Genomic DNA, 19,940 nt, shown 5'->3' with positions numbered 1-19,940 from the left:
GGCGCACTGGGGAGCCAAACTGATGATGTTTGATGCACTGTCACACTGTTGCTGTACCAGGGAGGTGACCTAGCTGCTGCTGCCCTCCAGCTTGCATCCAAGAGTGAACACCGGCATACAAAGCCTTCCTCTGATGGGGAACCAATGACATAAATTTGCACCACTATCACCATCCCATGCAGAGCTGCTGGAAGCTCCCTTCGAGGTCCAAGAGTGTGCCATAATAAGAAATATCATCAAGCTGTTGTGTGTCGATGCTGCACAGGCAACACCAGACACAGCCTGTGTCAGCTACCCTGCATCTCACTGCTCTTCCTGCATTGGCTAACTTGACCTCACCAATGGCCTCAAGAGTCTGCTGATCTCAATGGGTCAGCATCTTCAACTCTGTGTGCTGTGTCTGCTACCCTCCTTACCACTGCCACAGAGAAGATGACTCAATTATAAAACCAAAGCCAATAAATGCATAACACGCTTATGTTGTCACATTAGCAATTTGGACACCTGGCAGATCCTCGTTGACATGCTCCATGCTTCGTCATCCTGCAATCTTAAGGGCACAGCTGAAGCTGACACTTCAGGACTTCAGTAACAACCACATGTTGGCCTGACCTGCTCCAGGAATAATTTTCTTGGGGAACACACGGGAAATCATCGTCACATTACCCAAGGCCACTTGGTATAACTAAGATCTTTATTTTCTTCCTCATAAGAACAGTGGGAACACCATTTTCATGCTTACACTGCTCAACTTGTCGAGCAAGGAAAACTCGCCAAAGACGTGTCAGCGTCAGTGATAGTGGAGGAACATCTGCAGTATTAACCATTGTCAGCATCCAGACTTCTAGCCTGACACAATGCCGTGTGGTGAGTGACCATTTATCTGGTGGCCTTTCTGGTTGTGTTTGTTTTTTTGTGGCCATGTGATGTTATAGGGACATCAATAGTACCCTCAAACTGCCATTTGGATATAAGAATGCATTAGCTAAGTTTCAGAGATTATTCGTTGGCTAACTTTGTGGAGTAAAGCCGAAGAAATGTATACTTAGACAACATCATTCTTAAAAGATATTCAAGAACACATGAGGCATTTAGAAGAATTCTTTAAAGACTATGAACAGCATGTTTGATGCTCAGAGTGGATAAATGCCTTTTTCCACAGAAGGAAGTTAATTAACTCAGACATCTAATTAATTGAGAAGATGGGAAAATATCTACAGTCTGTGACCTCTCAAGACCAAAAACAACAAAGAAATTATGATAATTCATAGGTTTGAGTAATTATCATCGGAAATTCGCCAGAAACTTTACTGAAATTTCAGAACCATTCAGTCACTTGTTAAGGAAAGGTATAAAATTTTAATGGACAACAGAACGTCAAACAGCATTTGAAACACTGAACAAAGTGTTGGCATCAGATCCAGTATTGACATTTGCTAATTTTGAAAAAGAGTTTATCATTTCATGTGATGCCAGCAATAGTGCAGCTGATGGTATTTTGAGTAAAAAATATAGATGGTAAAAAACACCCAGAGGTTTGTGTATATAGACATTTAAACAGGCTGGAAAGGAACTACTCCACTACCAAAAAGGAGATGTCAGCAGTTACTTACAGAATAACCTATTTTTGATATTTTTATGATCAGAAATTTAAAGTGGTAACAGACCATGCATCATTGTAATGGTTGTTGGAACTCAAAAATCCTTCTAGTAGACTGATGATATTGGCACTCAAACTGAGTGAATTCGACTATGAAGCTGTTCATAAACCTGGTAAGAAACATAAAAATAAAGATACTTTAAGCAGAAAGATCACAGTGCTATAGGTACTAGACAAAAGTGTGATTGACTGGCAGAAGGTGCAAGCATCTGACATCATGGCAAAAGGCAAAAGCACCTGGTATCAGCTGATAGATATTCAGGTCACAGTCACAGTTCATGATGCTTGATGGCTTACTATGCAGGCTGATGAAGTGTGGACCACATGTGAAGGTTTCAGCAACATTTAGAGAAGATGTTTTGTAATATGTGCTTGACCACATGTTAGCAGGTCATAGCACTTGCAGAACGATCGTGGAGTTTTTGTGGCCGAGTGGTTCTAGGCGCTACAGTCTGGAACCATGCGACCATTACGGTCACAGGTTTGAATCCTGCCTCGGGCATGGGTGTGTGTGATGTCCTTAGGTTAGTTAGGTTTAAGTAGTTCTAAGTTCTAGGGGACTGATGACCTCAGACGTTAAGTCCCATAGAGCTCAGAGCCATTTTTTTTGACCAAACTTGTTGTTTTTCATAAAGTTACACAAATCTATTGTGCAAATCATTATTTTTCACCCATCTAGTGTTTTAGGCAGTTGGGCTACCTCGTGCAGTAGGAGTTAACTTTTCAAGTAACCTCCATGCCGCTGGTTGGACATCAGTTATGTCGTCTTCTTTTACCAGCCCTTCTTTTCAAATCATCCCAGAGAAATTCTGGAGTTGGTCAAACTGGTAGGACATTATCAGCATCATTTCCAGTAAAATGAAGTTAATTTTAGTCCTGATTATTTATTACAATTGTTTTTATTTTCATTAAAAAATTTTCTTGTTCAATTATAAATATTTGTGAGTGTTCTTTACTGTTTTAAACTTTCGAATATTTAATGACATGTTCCACGATTCTCGATCACATAAGCAGAGGTCCTACAAAATATGAATAAAGAAGTACACAAAATAAAATCATACTGCACTTTCTTTTGGAAACAAACTGTTTTGCAGTACTGGATGCGGCCAATTGCGAGCAGAAAAAAAGAACAGTGTGTCTGCGTCAATTGGTCTTCTGCTTCTGTGGATGCTTCTGTGCAATTAAGAGCCAGCGGACCACTTTGTAGAGCAGAAATACGGCGACAAACGTGGCAGCCAGTATGAAGGCTATGACGTCGAGCAGCAGCAGCTGCCACCATCTCAGGTTCCGGGCTGCGCTGCGCAGGTGAGGGGCCCCCTGATGGCGGATCACGTACTCCACCCACCACACAGCATGATCCATGGACGTCTCCTGGTGCTCACGGAATACTGCTGAGAACTGCTTCATGTTCTCTTGGTAGCTGTGAACAACACAAGGAAATCATAACGTACTCAATGCAGAATTAGATTTGCAGTCTGTCCGGGTTTCACGAGTGGTCAGCCTACATCTGTTTATTCAGTGTTTCCATAGGATGCTAGTGCTTCACTCAGTCCTTCTCCTGTCGTCATCTGTATATGTTGTAGCAAGAGTGACTAATTTGCCAGGACCTGCTGGTTTTGCATTTAGTTGTTCGCTTAAGTCAAAATGGCTCTAAGCACTATGGGACTTAACATCTGAGGTCATCAGTCCCCTAGACTTGGAACTACGTAAACCTGACTAACCTAAAGACATCACATACATCCATGCCCGAGGCAGGATTCGAATCTCCGACCGCCGCAGCAGCGTGGTTCCGGACTGAAGCGCCTCGAACCGCTCGGCCACACCGGCCAGCTCACTTAAGTCTTCATTTAATGTTGCTGTCCTTTTTTGAAAGTCCTTAGAAACTTCATTTCCATTTGCTGAATTTTTGTGTAGTCAGCTCTGTAGATGGTCCCGGTTGCAGAACCAAGGGGTCACTGTCTGCTTCTGGCTGTAAAACCTCTGTGAATGTGTCACTGGCCAATCTCTACTAACGTAGGATTTCCAAATGAGCATTTTGTAATGTGTTAACACAATTATGGAATTTTCTTTCCTGTTTATGGACTGGTGTAATTCATGTTACATGCTGTCATTACATGTCGCACCCTGGCAAGAACAATGACACAACTCAAAAGAGCAATACCTCAGAAAAATCGACTTAAAAAATTCATACAATTTAACTGACATAGTATAAGCTTGGTCTTAATGTCAAGTAAGTATTAGTGGTGCCCGCCCGGAAAGCCGTGAGTTAGACTGCACGGCCAACCGGGCGGGAAGGAACGCCGGTCCCCTTCACGAATCCGCCTGGCGGATTTGTGTTGAGGTCCGGTGAGCCAGCCAGTCTGTGGATGGTTTTTAAGCGGTTTTCCATCTGCATCGGCGAATGCGGGCTGGTTCCCCTTATTCCGCCTCAGCTACACTATGTCGGCGGTTGCTGCGCAAACAAGTTCTCCACGTACGCGTACACCATCATTACTCTACCACGCAAACATAGGGGTTACATTCGTCTGGTGTGAGACGTTCCCTAGGGGGTCCACCGTGGGCCGAACCGCACAATAACTCTGGGTTCGGTTTGGGACGGTGGAGGGGTGAAGTGGGCTGCGGTAGTCGTCGTTGGGTTGCGGACCATTGCGGCTGTGGCAGGGACGGAGCCTCTCCGTCGTTTCTAGGTCCCCAGATAACATAACATAACATAAGTATTAGTGGTAAAAAAATTCCATTATATTCTATACAACAGTAATATGTAGTCTTGTTCTCGTAGTCAACTTTTCTCAAGTATTACATTTTTCAGTCTACCATTGTCTTGCTGGGGAGCGGTATGTATCAGATATGCGTATTATAACGTTTTCATGGGCATGGGATTCCGTTTAGTTGGGTATCGATCTTTTAATTCGCCATTGAAATGCGTCATCTGATAGTTCATTTTATTATTTTCGTGGTATGACACACAGTTCGATAATTTTATCCTTCTTCCCAAACAATATTTCTGTATCCAGAATGAAATTTTCACTCTGCAGCGAAGTGTGCACTGATATGAAACTTCCTGGCAGATAAAAACTGTGTGCCAGACCGAGACTCGAACGCGGGACCTTTGTCTTTTGCAGGAGAGTTTCTGTGAAGTTTGGAAGGTAGCAGATGAGGTACTGATGGAATTAAGGCTGTGAGAATTGGTCGTGAGTTGTGCATTAGTAGCTCATTGCCGGCGTGGTAGCCCAGCTCGTTCGGTCAGAGGGATAGCTCCCCTCTGCAACAAAAAACCTGAGTGAATGGATGAACGGCAAACAAGAACAAGTGTCATGGGACATCCACCTCGAACAAATATAATGACCTACAGTGAACAAAATGAGATTAATATTTTTTAATAAAGAAAAAAGTGGGTACAGCACTTGCTCATGAAAGGCAAGGGTCTCGAGTTCGAGTCTCGGTCCAGCACACAGTTTTAATACGCCCGAAAGTTTTAATATTTCTGTAAATAACGCTTGTACGTGCATTTGTCATATTCAAACTAACAATGTTGTTGTTGTTGTGGTCTTCAGTCCTGAGACTGGTTTGATGCATCCCTCCATGCTACTCTATCCTGTGCAAGCTTCTTCATCTCCCAGTACCTACTGCAACCTGCATCCTTCTGAATCTGCTTAGTGTATTCATCTCTTGGTCTTCCTCTACGATTTTTACCCTCCACACTGCCCTCCAATGCTAAATTGGTGATCCCTTGATGCCTCAGAACACGTTCTACCAACCGGTCCCTTCTTCTAGTCAAGTTGTCCCACAAACTCCTCTTCTCCCCAATCCTATTCAATACCTCCTCATTAGTTACATGATCTAATCAAATAATCTTGAGCATTCTTCTGTAGCATCACATTTCGAAAGCTTCTATTCTCTTTTTGTCCGAATTATTTATCGTCCATGTTTCACTTTCATACATGGCTACACTCCATACAATACTTTCAGAAACGACTTCCTGACACTTAAATCTGTACTCGATGCTAACAAATTTCTCTTCTTCAGAAACGCATTCCTTGCCATTGCCAGTCTACATTTTATATCCTCTCTACTTCAACCATCATCAGTTATTTTGCTCCCCAAATAGCAAAACTCCTTTACTACTTTAAGTGTCTCATTTCCTAATCTAATTCCCTTAGCATCACCCGACTTCATTCAACAACATTCCATTAGCCTCGTTTTCCTTTTGTTGATGTTCATCTTATATCCTCCTTTCAAGACACTGTCAATTCCAAGTCCTTTGCTGTCTCTGACAGAATTACAATGTCATCGGCGAACCTCAAAGTTTTTATTTCTTTTCCATGGATTTTAATACCCATTCCAAATTTTTCTTTTGTTTCCTTTACTACTTGCTCAATATACAGATTGAATAACATCGGGGAGAGGCTACAACCCTGTCTCACACCCTTCACAACCACTACTTCCCTTTCATGTCCCTCGACTCTTATAACTGCCATCTGGTTTCTGCACAAATTGTAAATAGCCTTTCATTCCCTGTATTTTACCTCTGCCACCTTTAGAATTTGAAAGAGAGTATTCCAGTCAACATTGTCAAAAGCTTTGTCTAAGTCTACAAATGTTAGAAATGTAGGTTTGCCTTTCCTTATTCTATTTTCTAAGATAAGTCGTAGGGTCAGTATTGCCTCACGTGTTCCAACATTTCTACGGAATCCAAACTGATCTTCCTCGAGGTTGGCTTCTACCAGTTTTTCCACTCGTCTGTAAAGAATACGTGTTAGTATTTTGCAGCCGTGACTTGTTAAACTGATTGTTCAGTAATTTTCACATCTGTCAACACCTGCTTTCTTAGGGATTGGAATTATTATATTCTTCTTGAAGTCTGAGAGTATTTCGCCTGTCTCATACATCTTGCTCACCAGATGGTAGAGTTTTGTCAGGACTGGCTCTCCCAAGGGCGTTAGTAATTCTAATGGAATGTTGTCTACTCCCAGGGCCTTGTTTCGACTTAGGTCTTTCAGTGCTCTGTCAAACTCTTTACGCAGTATCATATCTCCCATTTCATCTTCATCTACATCCTCTTCCTTTTCCATAATATTGTCCTCAAGTACATCGCCATTGTATAGACCCTCTATATACCCATTCCACCTTTCTGCTTTCCCTTCTTTGCTTAGAACTGGGTTTCCATCTGAGCTTTTGATACTCCTGTAAGTGGTTCTCTTTTCTCCAAAGGTCTCTTTAATATTCCTGTAGGAAGTATCTACTTTACCCCTAGCGATACATGCCTCTACATCCTTACATTTGTCCTCTAGCCATCTCTGCTTAGCCATTTTGCACTACCTGTTGATCTCAGTTTTGAGACGTTTGTATTCCTTTTTGCCTGCTTCATTTACTGCGTTTTTATATTTTCTCCTTTCATCAATTAAATTCAGTATTTCTTCTGTTACCCAAGGATTTCTATTAGCCTTCGTCTTTTTCCCTACTTGATCCTCTGCTGCCTTCACTACTTCATCCCTCAGAGCTACCCATTCTTCTTCTACTGTATTTCTTTCCCCCATTCCTGTGAATTATTCCCTTATGCTCTCCCTGAAACTCTGTACAACCTCTGGTTTAGTCAGTTCATCCAGGTCCCATCTCCTTAAATACCCACCTTTTTGCAGTTTCTTCAGTTTTAATCTGCAGTTCATAACCAATAGATTGTGGTCAGAGTCCACATCTGCCCCTGGAAATCTCTTACAATTTAAAATCTGGTTCCTAAATCTCTGTCTCACCATTATATAATCTGTCTGATACCTTTCAGTATCTCTAGGCTTCTTCCATGTATACAACCTTTTTTATGATTCTTGAACCAAGTGTTAGCTATGATTAAGTTATGCTCTGTGCAAAATTGTACCAGACAGCTTCCTCTTTCGTTTCTTACCCCCAATCCGTATTCACCTACTATGTTCCCTTCTCTCCCTTTTCCTACCCTCGAATTCCAGTCACCCATTAAATTATCATCTCCCTTCACTGCCTGAATAATTTCTTTTATCTCATCATACATTTCATCAATTTCTTCGACATCTGCAGAGCTAGTTGGCATATAAACTTGTACTACTGTAGTAGGCGTGGACTTCGTGTCTATCTTGGTCACAATAATGCGTTCACTATGCTGTTTGTAGTAGCTTACCCTCACTCCTATTTTTTATTCATTATTAAACCTACTCCTGCATTACCCCTATTTGATTTTGTATTTATAACCCTGTATTCACCTGGCCAAAAGTCTTGTTCCTCCTGCCACCGAACTTCACCAATTCCCACGATATCCATTTCCCTCTTTAAATTTTCTAACCTACCTGCCCGATTAAGGGATCTGACATTCCACGCTCCGATCCATAGAACGCCAGTTTTCTTTCTCCTGATAATGACGTCCTCCTGAGTAGTCCCCGCCTGGAGATCCGAATGGGGGACTATTTTACCTCTGGAATATTTTACCCAAGAGGACGCCATCATCATTTAACCATACTGTAAAGCTGCATGCCATCGGGAAAAATAACGGCCGTAGTTTCCCCTTGCTTTCAGCCGTTCGCAGTATCAGCACAGCAAGGCCGTTTTGGTTAGTGTTACAAGGACAGATCAGTCAATCATCCAGACTGTTGCCCCTGCAACTACTGAAAAGGCTGCTGCCCCTCTTGAGGAACCACACGTTTGTCTGGCCTCTCAACAGGTACCCCCCCCCCCCCCCCCCCCCCCCCCGTTGTGGTTGCACCTACAGTACGGCCATCTGTATCGCTGAGGCACGCAAACCTCCCTACCAACAGCAAGGTCCATGGTTCATGGGGGGGGGGGGGGGGGGGGGGGGGGGGGCAAACCAGCAAATAGCACTTATTTTTATTTTTATGCTCACATTATAAAATTATAATGTCCCAAATGTCAATTCAGTCATCTGGAACTGAATATATGAGGACGTGCTGAAAAGCAATGCACCCGAATTTTTTATGTGAAGACTCCTAAAGCTTTTTGAATAAAGCAAACGCTATTAACATTCTGCATCTTTGTTCTTCATGTCCACACATTTATTTCTCAACATAGCTCCCTTACGACGAACACATTTCTCGCAAAGAGTGTCCAGTTTGTTGATACTGTCACTGCAGAATGTTTGGATTGGTTGATGGAGCCACAACATCACCTCTGCTTGCACTGCTTCATTACTATCAAAGCGAAGTCCTTGTAGGTGTTCGTTAAGATTTTGAAAATATCTGAGCTCTGTTACACACGTTTCCTTCACGATGAGCACAAACAATCCATTGTCGCACATTACTGATGTCGATACAAACATCGCCTTACAGAAGTTTCATTCTTCTATGGATTTCAATGGGAGCACGTTTTCTGCAGACAGAAACTCGATTACAGCACCCTGTTTCTCCTGCACCAATAGTTAAGTTACGCACCGCCATGTTAAACGCTACAATTCGGAGCCCTCTAGTGGCAGAGGTTTGCAACATGCCTCAGCGAAGGGGGAACGTCGGCCACGAAAAATACATGACATGTAACACCTGAGCCAACGGCCTTGCCGAAGCGGTAACACCGGATCGCGTCAGTTAAGCGCTGCCGGGCTGGGCTAGCACTTGGATCTATGACCATCGGTGTACCGAGCGCTGTTGGTAATCGGGGTGCACTCACCCCTTGCGAGGCAAACTGAGGAGGGCCGGGAGAGCGGTGTGCTGACCACATCCCCCTCCATATCTCCATGACGCCTGTGGTCTGAGGATGACACGGCGGCCGGTCGGTACCGTTGGGCATTCACAGCCTGTTCGGACAGAGTTTAGTTTTTACTTTTTATATATTGCCTGAAACGACATTGAAAACAGATAAAACATTCGGAGGTGTTACTACTCAGCACACCCTCGTATGTTGTAAACAAAGAAAAAGTTAAAACTACAGATCTTTTATTTTAAAAAAATTAAATTTTCCAAACACTAGGCGTAAATATTTGAATTATATAAAAATCTCTGTATTTACTAATCTTTTTTGGACACCTGTATTATAAGTTAATGAGAGTTCAGATCAGGTGTTAACCTAAGTAGGTTGTGACAGGTGGGTATGAACCATACTAGTTAAAATAAACGTAAAACTCGATGAGAAATAAAAAAAGTTTAAATTATTTCTGAAACTACTGAACGAACTAAGAGCTCACGATATTTAATACCAAGTGCGAAAGTAACCAAGGCTGTGGTTTGAAAATGATATGGGGAGTAATTATAGGTTAAGATTAACTGAATTTTCCATTGGCGCTTGACAGAACATGATAATATTAAATAGGACACACCTCCTAAGGTTCTACAAAATTATATCTGTTTGGTCCAGCTTCATAAGTAATTTTGCAGAACATTAAAAAAGTGTTTCCTGGGAACAAATCGCCAAATTAGGTTGGGCATCATTGCCTCATCCACACTATGTGCGACTGGATTCGTGATTTCCTGTCAGAAAGGTCACAGTTCGTAGTAATGGACGGAAAGTCATTGAGTAAAACAGAAATAATATCCGGCGTTCCCCAGGGAAGTGTTATAGGCCCTCTATTGTTCCTAATCTATGTTAACGACATAGCCGTCTTAGATTGTTTGCAGATGATGCTGTCATTTACCGTCTTGTAAAGTCATCAGATGACCAAAACGAATTTCAAAATGATTTAGATAAGATATCTGTATGGTGCGAAAAGTTGCAGTTGACCCTGAATAAAGAAAAGTGTGAAGTTATTAACATGAGTACTAAAAGAAATCCGCTAAATTTCGATTACGCGATAAGTCACACAAATCTGAAGGCTGTATATTCAACTAAATACTTAGGGATTACAATTACAAATAACCTAAATTGGAACGATCACATAGATAATGTGTGTAGAGGCAACCAAAGACTGCCATTCATTGGCAGAACACTTAGAAGGTACGATAGGTCTACTAAAAAGACTGCTTACACCACGCTTGTCCGCCCTATTCTAGAGTATTGCTGTGCGGTGTGGGATCCGCATCAGATGGGACTGACGGGATGAGATCCAAAAAGTACAAAGAAAGGCAGCTCGTTTTGTATTATCGCGAAGTAGGACAGATAGTGCCACAGACATGATACGTGAATTGGAGTGGCAATCATTAAAACAAAGGCGTTTTTCGTTGAGACGGGATCTTCTCATGAAATTTCAATCACCAGTTTTCTCCTCCGATTGCGAAAACATCCTGTTGGCACTAACTTACATAGGGAGAAATGATCATCAGGATAAAATAAGCGAAATCAGGATAAAATTTAAGTGCTCGTATTTCCTGCGCGCCGTTCGAGAGTGGAACGGTAGAGAGACAGCTTGAAGGTGGTTCATTGAACACTCTGCCAGGCACTTTATTGTGAATACCAGAGTAATCATGTAGATGTAGATAGTCCATTTCTGGTGCCCACGATCTCACATCAGTTTAAGCCACTTAAGTATTCTCTACCTGGGACAAACTTTGAAAATGACGAGAGCGTAATTCATGGAGTGAAAAGTTAGCTAAGAGCCCAGGACAAGAGATTTTACCAACAGGGGATACACGCCCTTACACAGTGTTACCATAAGATCACAGAATGCGGTGGAGAGCACGTAGAAAAATAGTATACGTAAGAGAAATGCTAACTGAAATTGTCGCTAAATTCTCACTCTTAAGTACAAATGTATTCCGATAAAAAAATTCTTGGACATTATTTACTGAACGGCTCTCGTAACAAGGCGTAACAACAGTGGTGCCAGCCGATACGGACCAGAGTCGAGCGCGACACCTTGGCAACTGGTTTCAAACCCGACAGGAAGTGCTATTGTCAGTGACTGCTGGTGCATCTCAACCAGTTTTCCAGTGAACTTCGCGAAGGGAACTTCGATGACGTACTGAAATATTAATGCCTCTGAATCTTTAATCTGAAGACTCTTACAGCCTTTTCAATAAAACCAACGTTTTTAACATTCTGCGTCCTTATTTTTCTTTTCAACATATTTATTTCTCATCGTAGTGACCCTGGCGATAAAAGCATTCCTGCCAACGAGACGCCAGTTTCTTTATATCGTCTCTGTAGAATGTTTGACTTCATTGACGGAGCCATATCTGCTAGCACCACTTCATTACTTTCAAAGTGAAGTTCTCGAAGGAAATTTTGGAAACCGATGAAACTGGGTGGGGCCAAGATGGTACTGTATGGAGGATGATCGATGACAGTGAACCCAAGGGGTAGAAGAGCTGCAGATGTCTCAGTGCTCATGTGTGGCATGGCATTATCGTGCTGAAGGAGAATGTACTCCATGTGTGGACGAACTCTTTGAATTGGAAACTCGATTACAGCACATAACATACTGCCATGTTACGCACTACAATCCAGAGTACTCTGATGGCAGAGGGCTGCAAATATATAGACATGAAGAATAAAGATGAAAATGTTAGTAAGTATTACGTAAAGTGAAGGTGAAGGGAGGAGAAAAGCAAAGAAAGGGAGGGAACTAATGATATCAGCTGCATCTGGACTTTATCCGGAATCAGTGGCGACGAGTGAAAATGTATGCTGGACTGGGACTCGAACCTGGGATCTCCTGCTTACTAGGCAGCTGCATTAACCACTGACACCCTCCCCCCCCCCCCCCCCCCCCTCAACACAATCGCAAATGAGCGGACTATCTCGGTACGCTCCCGGATCGACTCATATTCCCACCTAGCCATCTGCATTAAGGTTGTGGAGTCATTGCGAATCGTTTATATGAAACTCGACCAAAAAGCGCAGAAACCACGCATTCATATAAAATGTTAAAAACGTTTTTTTTACTTAAGAAACTGGAAGGCGTTACTTTTCAGCACGCCCTCATACATGCAATAACCATTTGGAGTCGCAAAAGGCCATATAAAGCAGCATATAAAGCTATACGTCGTCAACGAGCCTAATAAATGATGCAAGGTGTCAAGTGAACTGATAGGCAGATGAAGCTTTTAACGTGCAGTATGTGGAGGGTTTAGTTTAGTTCCGAGAGCGATTCTGTGATGTTTTGGCTGTTTTTTAGCATCATCACTCGGAACCATCCATTCAGGATACTGCGAACATGAACCAGATGTTTATTTAAACATTATTGGTCACCAGGTGTTCCTCTTTCTTTTGTGTTTCCACGGCGGGTTTGCTACGGACACTACCATCTTCCATAAGGAGAACAGCTGCGTTCACAGGGCTGCGCACATGCGTTCCTATTGGAACTGGACTAATCCACTATCGCCACATACGAATTCTGTAGAAAATGTCTGAAACTATATGTTACAGCGCGTGAATCGAAGCAATCAATATCCCTGCAGTCTGATAATTCTATGGGATCTAGCAATCGATGGATGGCTTTAGCTGGATATGGCATGCCTGAAGAGACTTTTTGAGGCATGCTTATGTCCACGAATCAGTATCGTTTTACAAACCGTCGCTTGTGTGAAACTCAGCTTGCACTTTTCTTACATGTTATACTGGGAACCGTGAATGAAGGGCAACAAGCGGGTTCTGTATTTCTAGATTTCCGGGAAACATTTGACATGCTGCCCCAGTGCAGGCTGTTAACCAAGGTACGAACATATGGAATAAGTTCACAGATATGTGAGTGGCTCGAAGACTTCTTTAGTAATAGAATCCAGTAGGTTGTACTTGACGGCGAGTGTTCATCAGAGACAAGGGTATCATCAGGAGTGCCCCAGGGAAGTGTGACACGACCGCAGCTATTTTCTATATACATAAATTATCTGGCGGGTAGGATGGATGGCAATGTGCTGTTGTTTGTTGATGATTGTGGTGTACGGTAAATTGTCGAAGTTGAGTGACTGTAGGAAGATACAAGACGTGTTCGACAAAATTTCTAGTCGGCGTGATGAATGACAGCAAGCTCTTAATCTGGAAAAATGTAAATTAATGCGGATGAGTAGGAAGAACATATCTGTAATGATCGGTCACAGTATTACTAGTGTCCTGCTTGACACGGTGAAGTCGTTTAAATATCTGGGCGTAACATTGCAAAGGGATACGAGGTGGAACGAGTATATGAGAACTGTTATAGGGAAGGCGAATGGTCGACTTCGGCTTATTGGGAGAATTCTGGGAAAGAGCGGTTCACCTGTAAAGGAGTCCGCATATAGGACGCTGATGCGACTTATTCTTGAGTACTGCTCGAATGTTTGGGATCCATACCAGTCGGACTGAAGGAAGACATCGAAGCAGTTCAGACGTGGACTGCTAGATTTGTTACTGCTAGGTAAGAACAACACGTAAGTGTTACGGAGATGCTTCAGGAATTCAAATGGGAATCCCCGGATGGAAGGCGACGTTCGTTTCGAGAAACACAGTTCAGAAAATTTAGAGAATCGACATTTCAAGGTGACTGCCGAACGGTTCTACTGCCGCCAACATACATTGCGCATAAGGACCATGAAGATAAGATTCGTGAAATTAGGGCTCATACGAAGGTATATAGACAATCGTTTTCCCTCGCTCTATTTGAGAATGGAACAGAAAAGGAAAGGACTAGTAATGGTACAGGGTACCTCCACCACGCACCGTACAGTGGCTTGCGGAGTATCTATGTAGATATAGATGTAGATGTAGATATCATCGCCGAATTGAGGTCGTTATCAAGGCCAGAGGCGGTGATGAGCTTGATGTATCCTTGAGACGACTAATTTCCACAGTGCATAATTCAGGCTGTGGTCATTGGATATGAAGAGACTTGGGGAAAAATCTTGGGATTAAAAACCTTGAGATCAGCGAAAACACCAATAAAACTAAACATGTATGTTGTGCCTCATCTTTATATCTGGTTGGTGCATAAGTTCATAACGTTTATCCGTAAGTTTAACAAAAACGACAAACAACATAACAGACTTTAGACATCAATAATGCACTCTTCTTCGCTATTTACATCTGCCAACTCTGGGGTAACTTTTCCATTCCGCGACTGTAGAAATCACGTGAGTTTGTGGCGAAGAACTCTCCGAGACAAGTTCGGAGCGCAGTTTCATCCTGAAAGGAAGTTACTTGGAGATTGTTCGACAAATAGCAGGAAAGGTGAAAAACTGAGGGAGCAAGATCAGGGGAATAAGGTGTGTGCAGAATGATTTGCCAACCCATCTCCTGTAGCTATAATGTTTTTCGTCAGTCTTGCAGACCACGGGTGGGCGTTGTCGTCGAGTAGCGCCACTTCACGGTGTCTTCCTGGTCGTTGGACTGCGTCTTCAAAAGGTCTCAGTTGTTGACAATAAATGTCAGTAGCGATGGTTACGCCTCGGGGAAGCAATTCGCAGTACACCGCAACATCGCTGGTACCTTTGAGAGGTGGCTACACTGAGTCACAGCGCCAGAGATTGCGCCTTAGATTATTATTCCGCCGCCTCCACTGGTGCAGTTGTAGTTCAGAGGTTGCCGGGGGCAGTACTTGTCGAGAGGATGTCGAAAGCAGTAGAGGCAAAGGTGGAAAAATGGGCCCCTGCTGGTATTATGGGCCCCCTACATATTTGGAAGTACAGGCCACGAACTCTAGCGGAGAGCACAAGAACTGCTAAAACTAGTTGCCAAACTTCACTGTACAGTGCGCAGACGTAGTAGCTGTCATGGTTTGTGAGTAGTTGTGCTGTGAATTTTTTCACTGTCATCAAAAGTTTGAAAGGTTAGTGTTTACTTGAATAAAACTCAAATTTCTAACATGTTATTCGTAGAACTAAGGTAAGGTACGTATTTGGCTTGCTGTTGGGATATCGTTTCACGTTAATTAACGTCGGTTGCGAACCAAACTAATCGTAGGCAAGATCGTTTTTCCCAAGATGGCGAGGGTGGATATATGGGCCCCTTTTGCTGCTGGTATTATGGGCCCCGTAAAATCAGTTAGATATTGCTACTCTTTATGTTTCAGATGCCTCGAACACATCTTGTACCCCCCAAAAAATCGAAACGGCAATCGTGGGACAAAGCAAATATGGCAAATGCTATTGTAGCTATTAAAGAGAAAAAAATGGGGTTGAAAAGAGCGGTTAAAACGTAGTCTGTCCCTCGTTCTACGCTCCAAAGGCTTTCCACCGGTTTTACCACAGGGACTTGAGGACGAACTGGTTAAATATCTTCTCATTATGGAATCCAAATTCTACGGCCTTACCAGAAATGACGTCAGGCGCATGGCCTACCAGCTTTGCACAAGAAATAAAAGTTGGTGTTTCCGTCCTTGATTTGATGACGCTGTATGTCTATTTTGTGAAGGGATTTTTTTCAAAGGACACAAAAGGTGAACTTTGGGTCCAGTATATAGCCTGTGAGATGAGCTGGATGCGAATAAAATGCTTATGTGTGTAACTACTGTAAATAGGCTAGGTGTAGGCTGTGAAAATCATCCCACCAGTAGACTAATTAACAATGTTCAGAGTGAATCTTTCTTTCATATACAGAAAAAATTAAATAAATTTATATTTTTCAAATTTTTGTTTCTTTTTATTTCAAACTACCTTGGGGTCCATATTACCAGCACAAATTCTTAACCCAACAAAATGCAGAGTATCAGGAAAAACATAAAATTTTGTTTTGAATATTAAAAAGTCGAACCAAAACATGTCGTAACTATTGCAGGACATACTAGAGAAATGTTTTATGTTAATTTTAGGTGATTATACTAAAAGTAAAAGGTGTTACATAAAAAAACAGAGTGGGGGCCCATTTATCCACCTTTACCTCTACTAGTTCAGAGGATGTCGAGTGCAGTTGATCTGTTGAGCGAGAGGGTAGATGCTGTTCGTTTGGAGTAATGTATAGATGGAAGATGTTGCAATGATCACAGTGTATTTTTCGTCAATATATATTGAGGTAAAAAAAATATTTCACATTTCTTTAATGACAATGCCTCTTGGTCACAGGTTCAGTCAACAAAGCATCTGGCTCGTGTTCATGTATCAGACTTGTAATTCTGGTTTCTATTTGTGGTTTTTCAATTAGTTCATTGTAAATGGTGTTTAAAATATCTTGTCGTATTGAGGAAGAACCGAGCCAGATACATGTACGTTGAGTCACACTACCACACACAGAACAGTTACACTAGAGCTTTGTTGTTTCGTAGCTTTTATAGTTGCAGGGGACTTAATTAATCAATTGTGTTAACGGAAATTTCTTGTCATTCTTTATCTTTATTTTATGCGGTCAGATTGCGTGCCGATACTACTCAGGGCCAACCGGTTACGAGATTTCGTAACCGGACACACAGCTACTAAAGTTACTGCATTCATTCATTATTCTTTTTAATTAAGCCCCCATGCACCTTTTGTGGATTCGCACAGGTCTTTGTGCGGGCAGTTGCTGCTTTTTTTTTTTTGGGCCCAGTCATCCCTTTTCTTTCCTAATTCCTTTCCTTTCCTACTCCTCGTCACCAGTAACGTTACCGGAAACGAACCAATTGATGACGAGCAAGAAGAGGTGCACATCTGGCCACCAGCTGATTTTTGTGATTGTGGCTTAGAGCATGCAGTTCCTGTATTCCCGCTTTTTGAACCTTCGCTACGGCAGGGAAAATGTAGCACAGTCCATCACATATAACAGCTCTCGAGTATACTAACGTGGGCCATTGTGGATCAATGCGTTTAAACGATCTCCATCAAACCCCGGAGGTCTTCCTGAACCTGGAGAGTCAGTAACGTCGAAACGATCCTCCTTAGAACGAGAAAACCATTTTCTTGACGGGCTCTGTGTCATGGCATCATCCCCATACACGGCGCAAATGTTTGTGGCTGCCTCCGCTGCTGTCACCCCCCTTATGAAGTGAAACACAAGAATATGCCGGAAATATTCCGATTTCTCCACTTGCCACTAAATTTTCTAGCATCCGTGGCTCCACTCACTGTCTCCAAATGACAAAATGACAATATGTAAATTCAAATAGCAACAGTGAAGTATAAATAAAAAATGACAATCGATAAATAAGCCCATAGCAGCCGGAATACCAAGACGCAAAACAAGGACGCTACGAACTTATGCACCAACCTAACAGTGGCAACTATTTATTTACAGCTCGTACAAAATAGATACGTGTTTCAAAATTTACTGACCTTCATAGTAGTCACCTGCACCAACCTAACAGTGGCAACTATTTATTTACAGCTCGTACAAAATAGATACGTGTTTCAAAATTTACTGACCTTCATAGTAGTCACCTGCATTGTGTATAATCCGTAGCCAGCGATGTGGAGGTCGTGGGATACTCTTAGCAGTGCCAGTTGTGTTGACAGTTCGACCGGCGCGGTCTATTACCCGACGAATTTGTAGCAATTCTGAAGCGAATGTCGTGAAGTGTTTCCTTCAGTTTAGAGTTGAACTCACGAGGGCTTAAGTCAGGGGAGAGCAGTAGGTCGTATAGAACTTTAGCAGCCCCATCAGTCAAACAAATCAGTAACAGCTTGCACTGTATGTGCTTGAGCAATGTCCTGCAAAATGATGGTCAGGTCCTGCAGAAAGTGTCATCACTTCTGTCTCTACACTGTTCATTTTTGGAACACAACCTACGACCAGCTTAGAGACAGAAGTAATGACACTTTCTGCAGGACCTGACCATCATTTTGCAGGACAATGCTCAAGCACGTACAGTGCAAGCTGTTACTGATTTGTTTGACTGATGGGGCTGCCAAGTGCTATACGACCTACTGCACTCCCCTGACTTAAGCCCTCGTGAGTTCAACTCCATTTCTAAACTGAAGGAAACACTTCACGGCATTCGCTTCAGAACTACACTACTGGCCATTAAAATTGCTACACCAAGAAGAAATGCAGATCATAAACGGGTATTCATTGGAGAAATATGTTATACCAGAAATGACATGTGATTACATTTCCACGCAATTTGGGTGCATAGATCCTGAGAAGTCAGTACCCAGAAAAACCACCTCTGGCCGCAATAACGGCCTTGATACGCCTGGGCATTGAGTCAAACAGAGCTTGGATGGCGTGTACATGTACAGCTGCCCATGCAGCTTCAACACGATACCACAGTTCATCAAGAGTAGTGACGAGCCAGTTGCTCGGCCACCATTGAACATACGTTTCCAGTTGGTGAGAGATCTGGAGAATGTGCTGGCCTGGTTAGCAGTCGAACATTTTCTGTATCCAGAAAGGCCCGTACAGGACCTGCAACATGCGGTCGTGCGTTATCCTGCTGAAATGTAGGGTTTCGCATGGATCGAATGAAGGGTAGAGCCACAGGTCGTAACATATCTGAAATGTAACGTCCACTGTTCAAAGTGCCGTCAATGCGAACAAGAGGTGACCGAGACCTGGCACCCCATACCATCATGATGGGTGATACGCCAGTAGGGCGATGGCGAATACACGCTTCCAATGTGCGTTCACCGCGATGACGCCAAACACGGATGCGACCATCATTATGCTGTGAATCGAACCTGGATTCATCGGAAAAAATGACGTTTTGCCATTCGTGCACCCAGGTTCGTCGTTGAGTACACCATCGCAGGCGCTCCTGTCTGTGATGCGGCGTCAATGGTAACCACAGTCACGGTCTCCGAGCTGATAGTCCATGCTGCTGCAAACGTAGTCGAACTGTTCGTGCAGATGGTTGTTGTCTTGCAAACGTCCCCATCTGTTGACTCAGGAATCGAGACGTGGCTGGATGATCCTTTATAGCCATGCGGATAAGATGCCTGTCATCTCGACTGCTAGTGATACGAGGCCGTTGGGATCTAGCACGGCGTTCCGTATTACCCTCCTGAGCCCACCGATTTCATATTCTGCTAACAGTCATTGGATCTCGACCAACGCGAGCAGAAATGTCGTGATAGGCTACAATCCGACCTTTATCAAAGTCGGAAACGTGATGGTACGCATTTCTCCTCCTTACCCGAGGCATCATAACAACGTTTCACCAGGTAACGCCGGTCAACTGCTGTTTGTGTATGAGTAATCGGTTGGAAACTTTCCTCATGTCAGCACGTTGTAGGTGTCGCCACCGGCGCTAACCTTGTGTGAATGCTATGAAAAGCTAATCGTTTGTATATCACAGCATGTTCTTCCTGTCGGTTAAATTTCGCGTCTGTAGCACGTCATCTTCGTGGTGTAGCAATTTTAATGGCCAGCAGTGTGCTACAAAATCGTCGGGCAATAGATCGCGCCGATTGAACTGTCAACACAACTGGCACTGCTAAAAGCATCCTACGACTTACAAATCGCTGCAACGGGTTATACACAATACTGGTGACTACTTTGAAGGTCAGTAAAAGTTTGAAATACGTATATATTTGTACGAGCTGTAAATAAGTAGTTG

At 42.9% G+C, this 19,940-nt stretch overlaps 1 protein-coding gene across 1 annotated transcript in view; it reads right to left on the bottom strand.

Moving 5' to 3' along the window:
• Positions 1–2,803: 2,803 nt before the first annotated feature.
• The window catches only part of LOC124789023 (UDP-glucuronosyltransferase 1A1-like), a 46,705-nt gene continuing 29,568 nt past the window's right edge, over positions 2,804–19,940 (bottom strand). The window contains exon 4 of the mRNA XM_047256310.1: positions 2,804–3,080. Within this exon, the coding sequence (XP_047112266.1) occupies positions 2,804–3,080 (277 nt within the window). The remainder of the gene's footprint in view (positions 3,081–19,940) is intronic.

The sequence above is a fragment of the Schistocerca piceifrons genome, chromosome 3 (genome assembly GCF_021461385.2).
Source record: "Schistocerca piceifrons isolate TAMUIC-IGC-003096 chromosome 3, iqSchPice1.1, whole genome shotgun sequence".
NCBI lineage: Eukaryota > Metazoa > Arthropoda > Insecta > Orthoptera > Acrididae > Schistocerca > Schistocerca piceifrons.
Note: the sequence above shows the minus strand (reverse complement) of the source record. Positions and strands in the feature narration are given on the sequence as shown.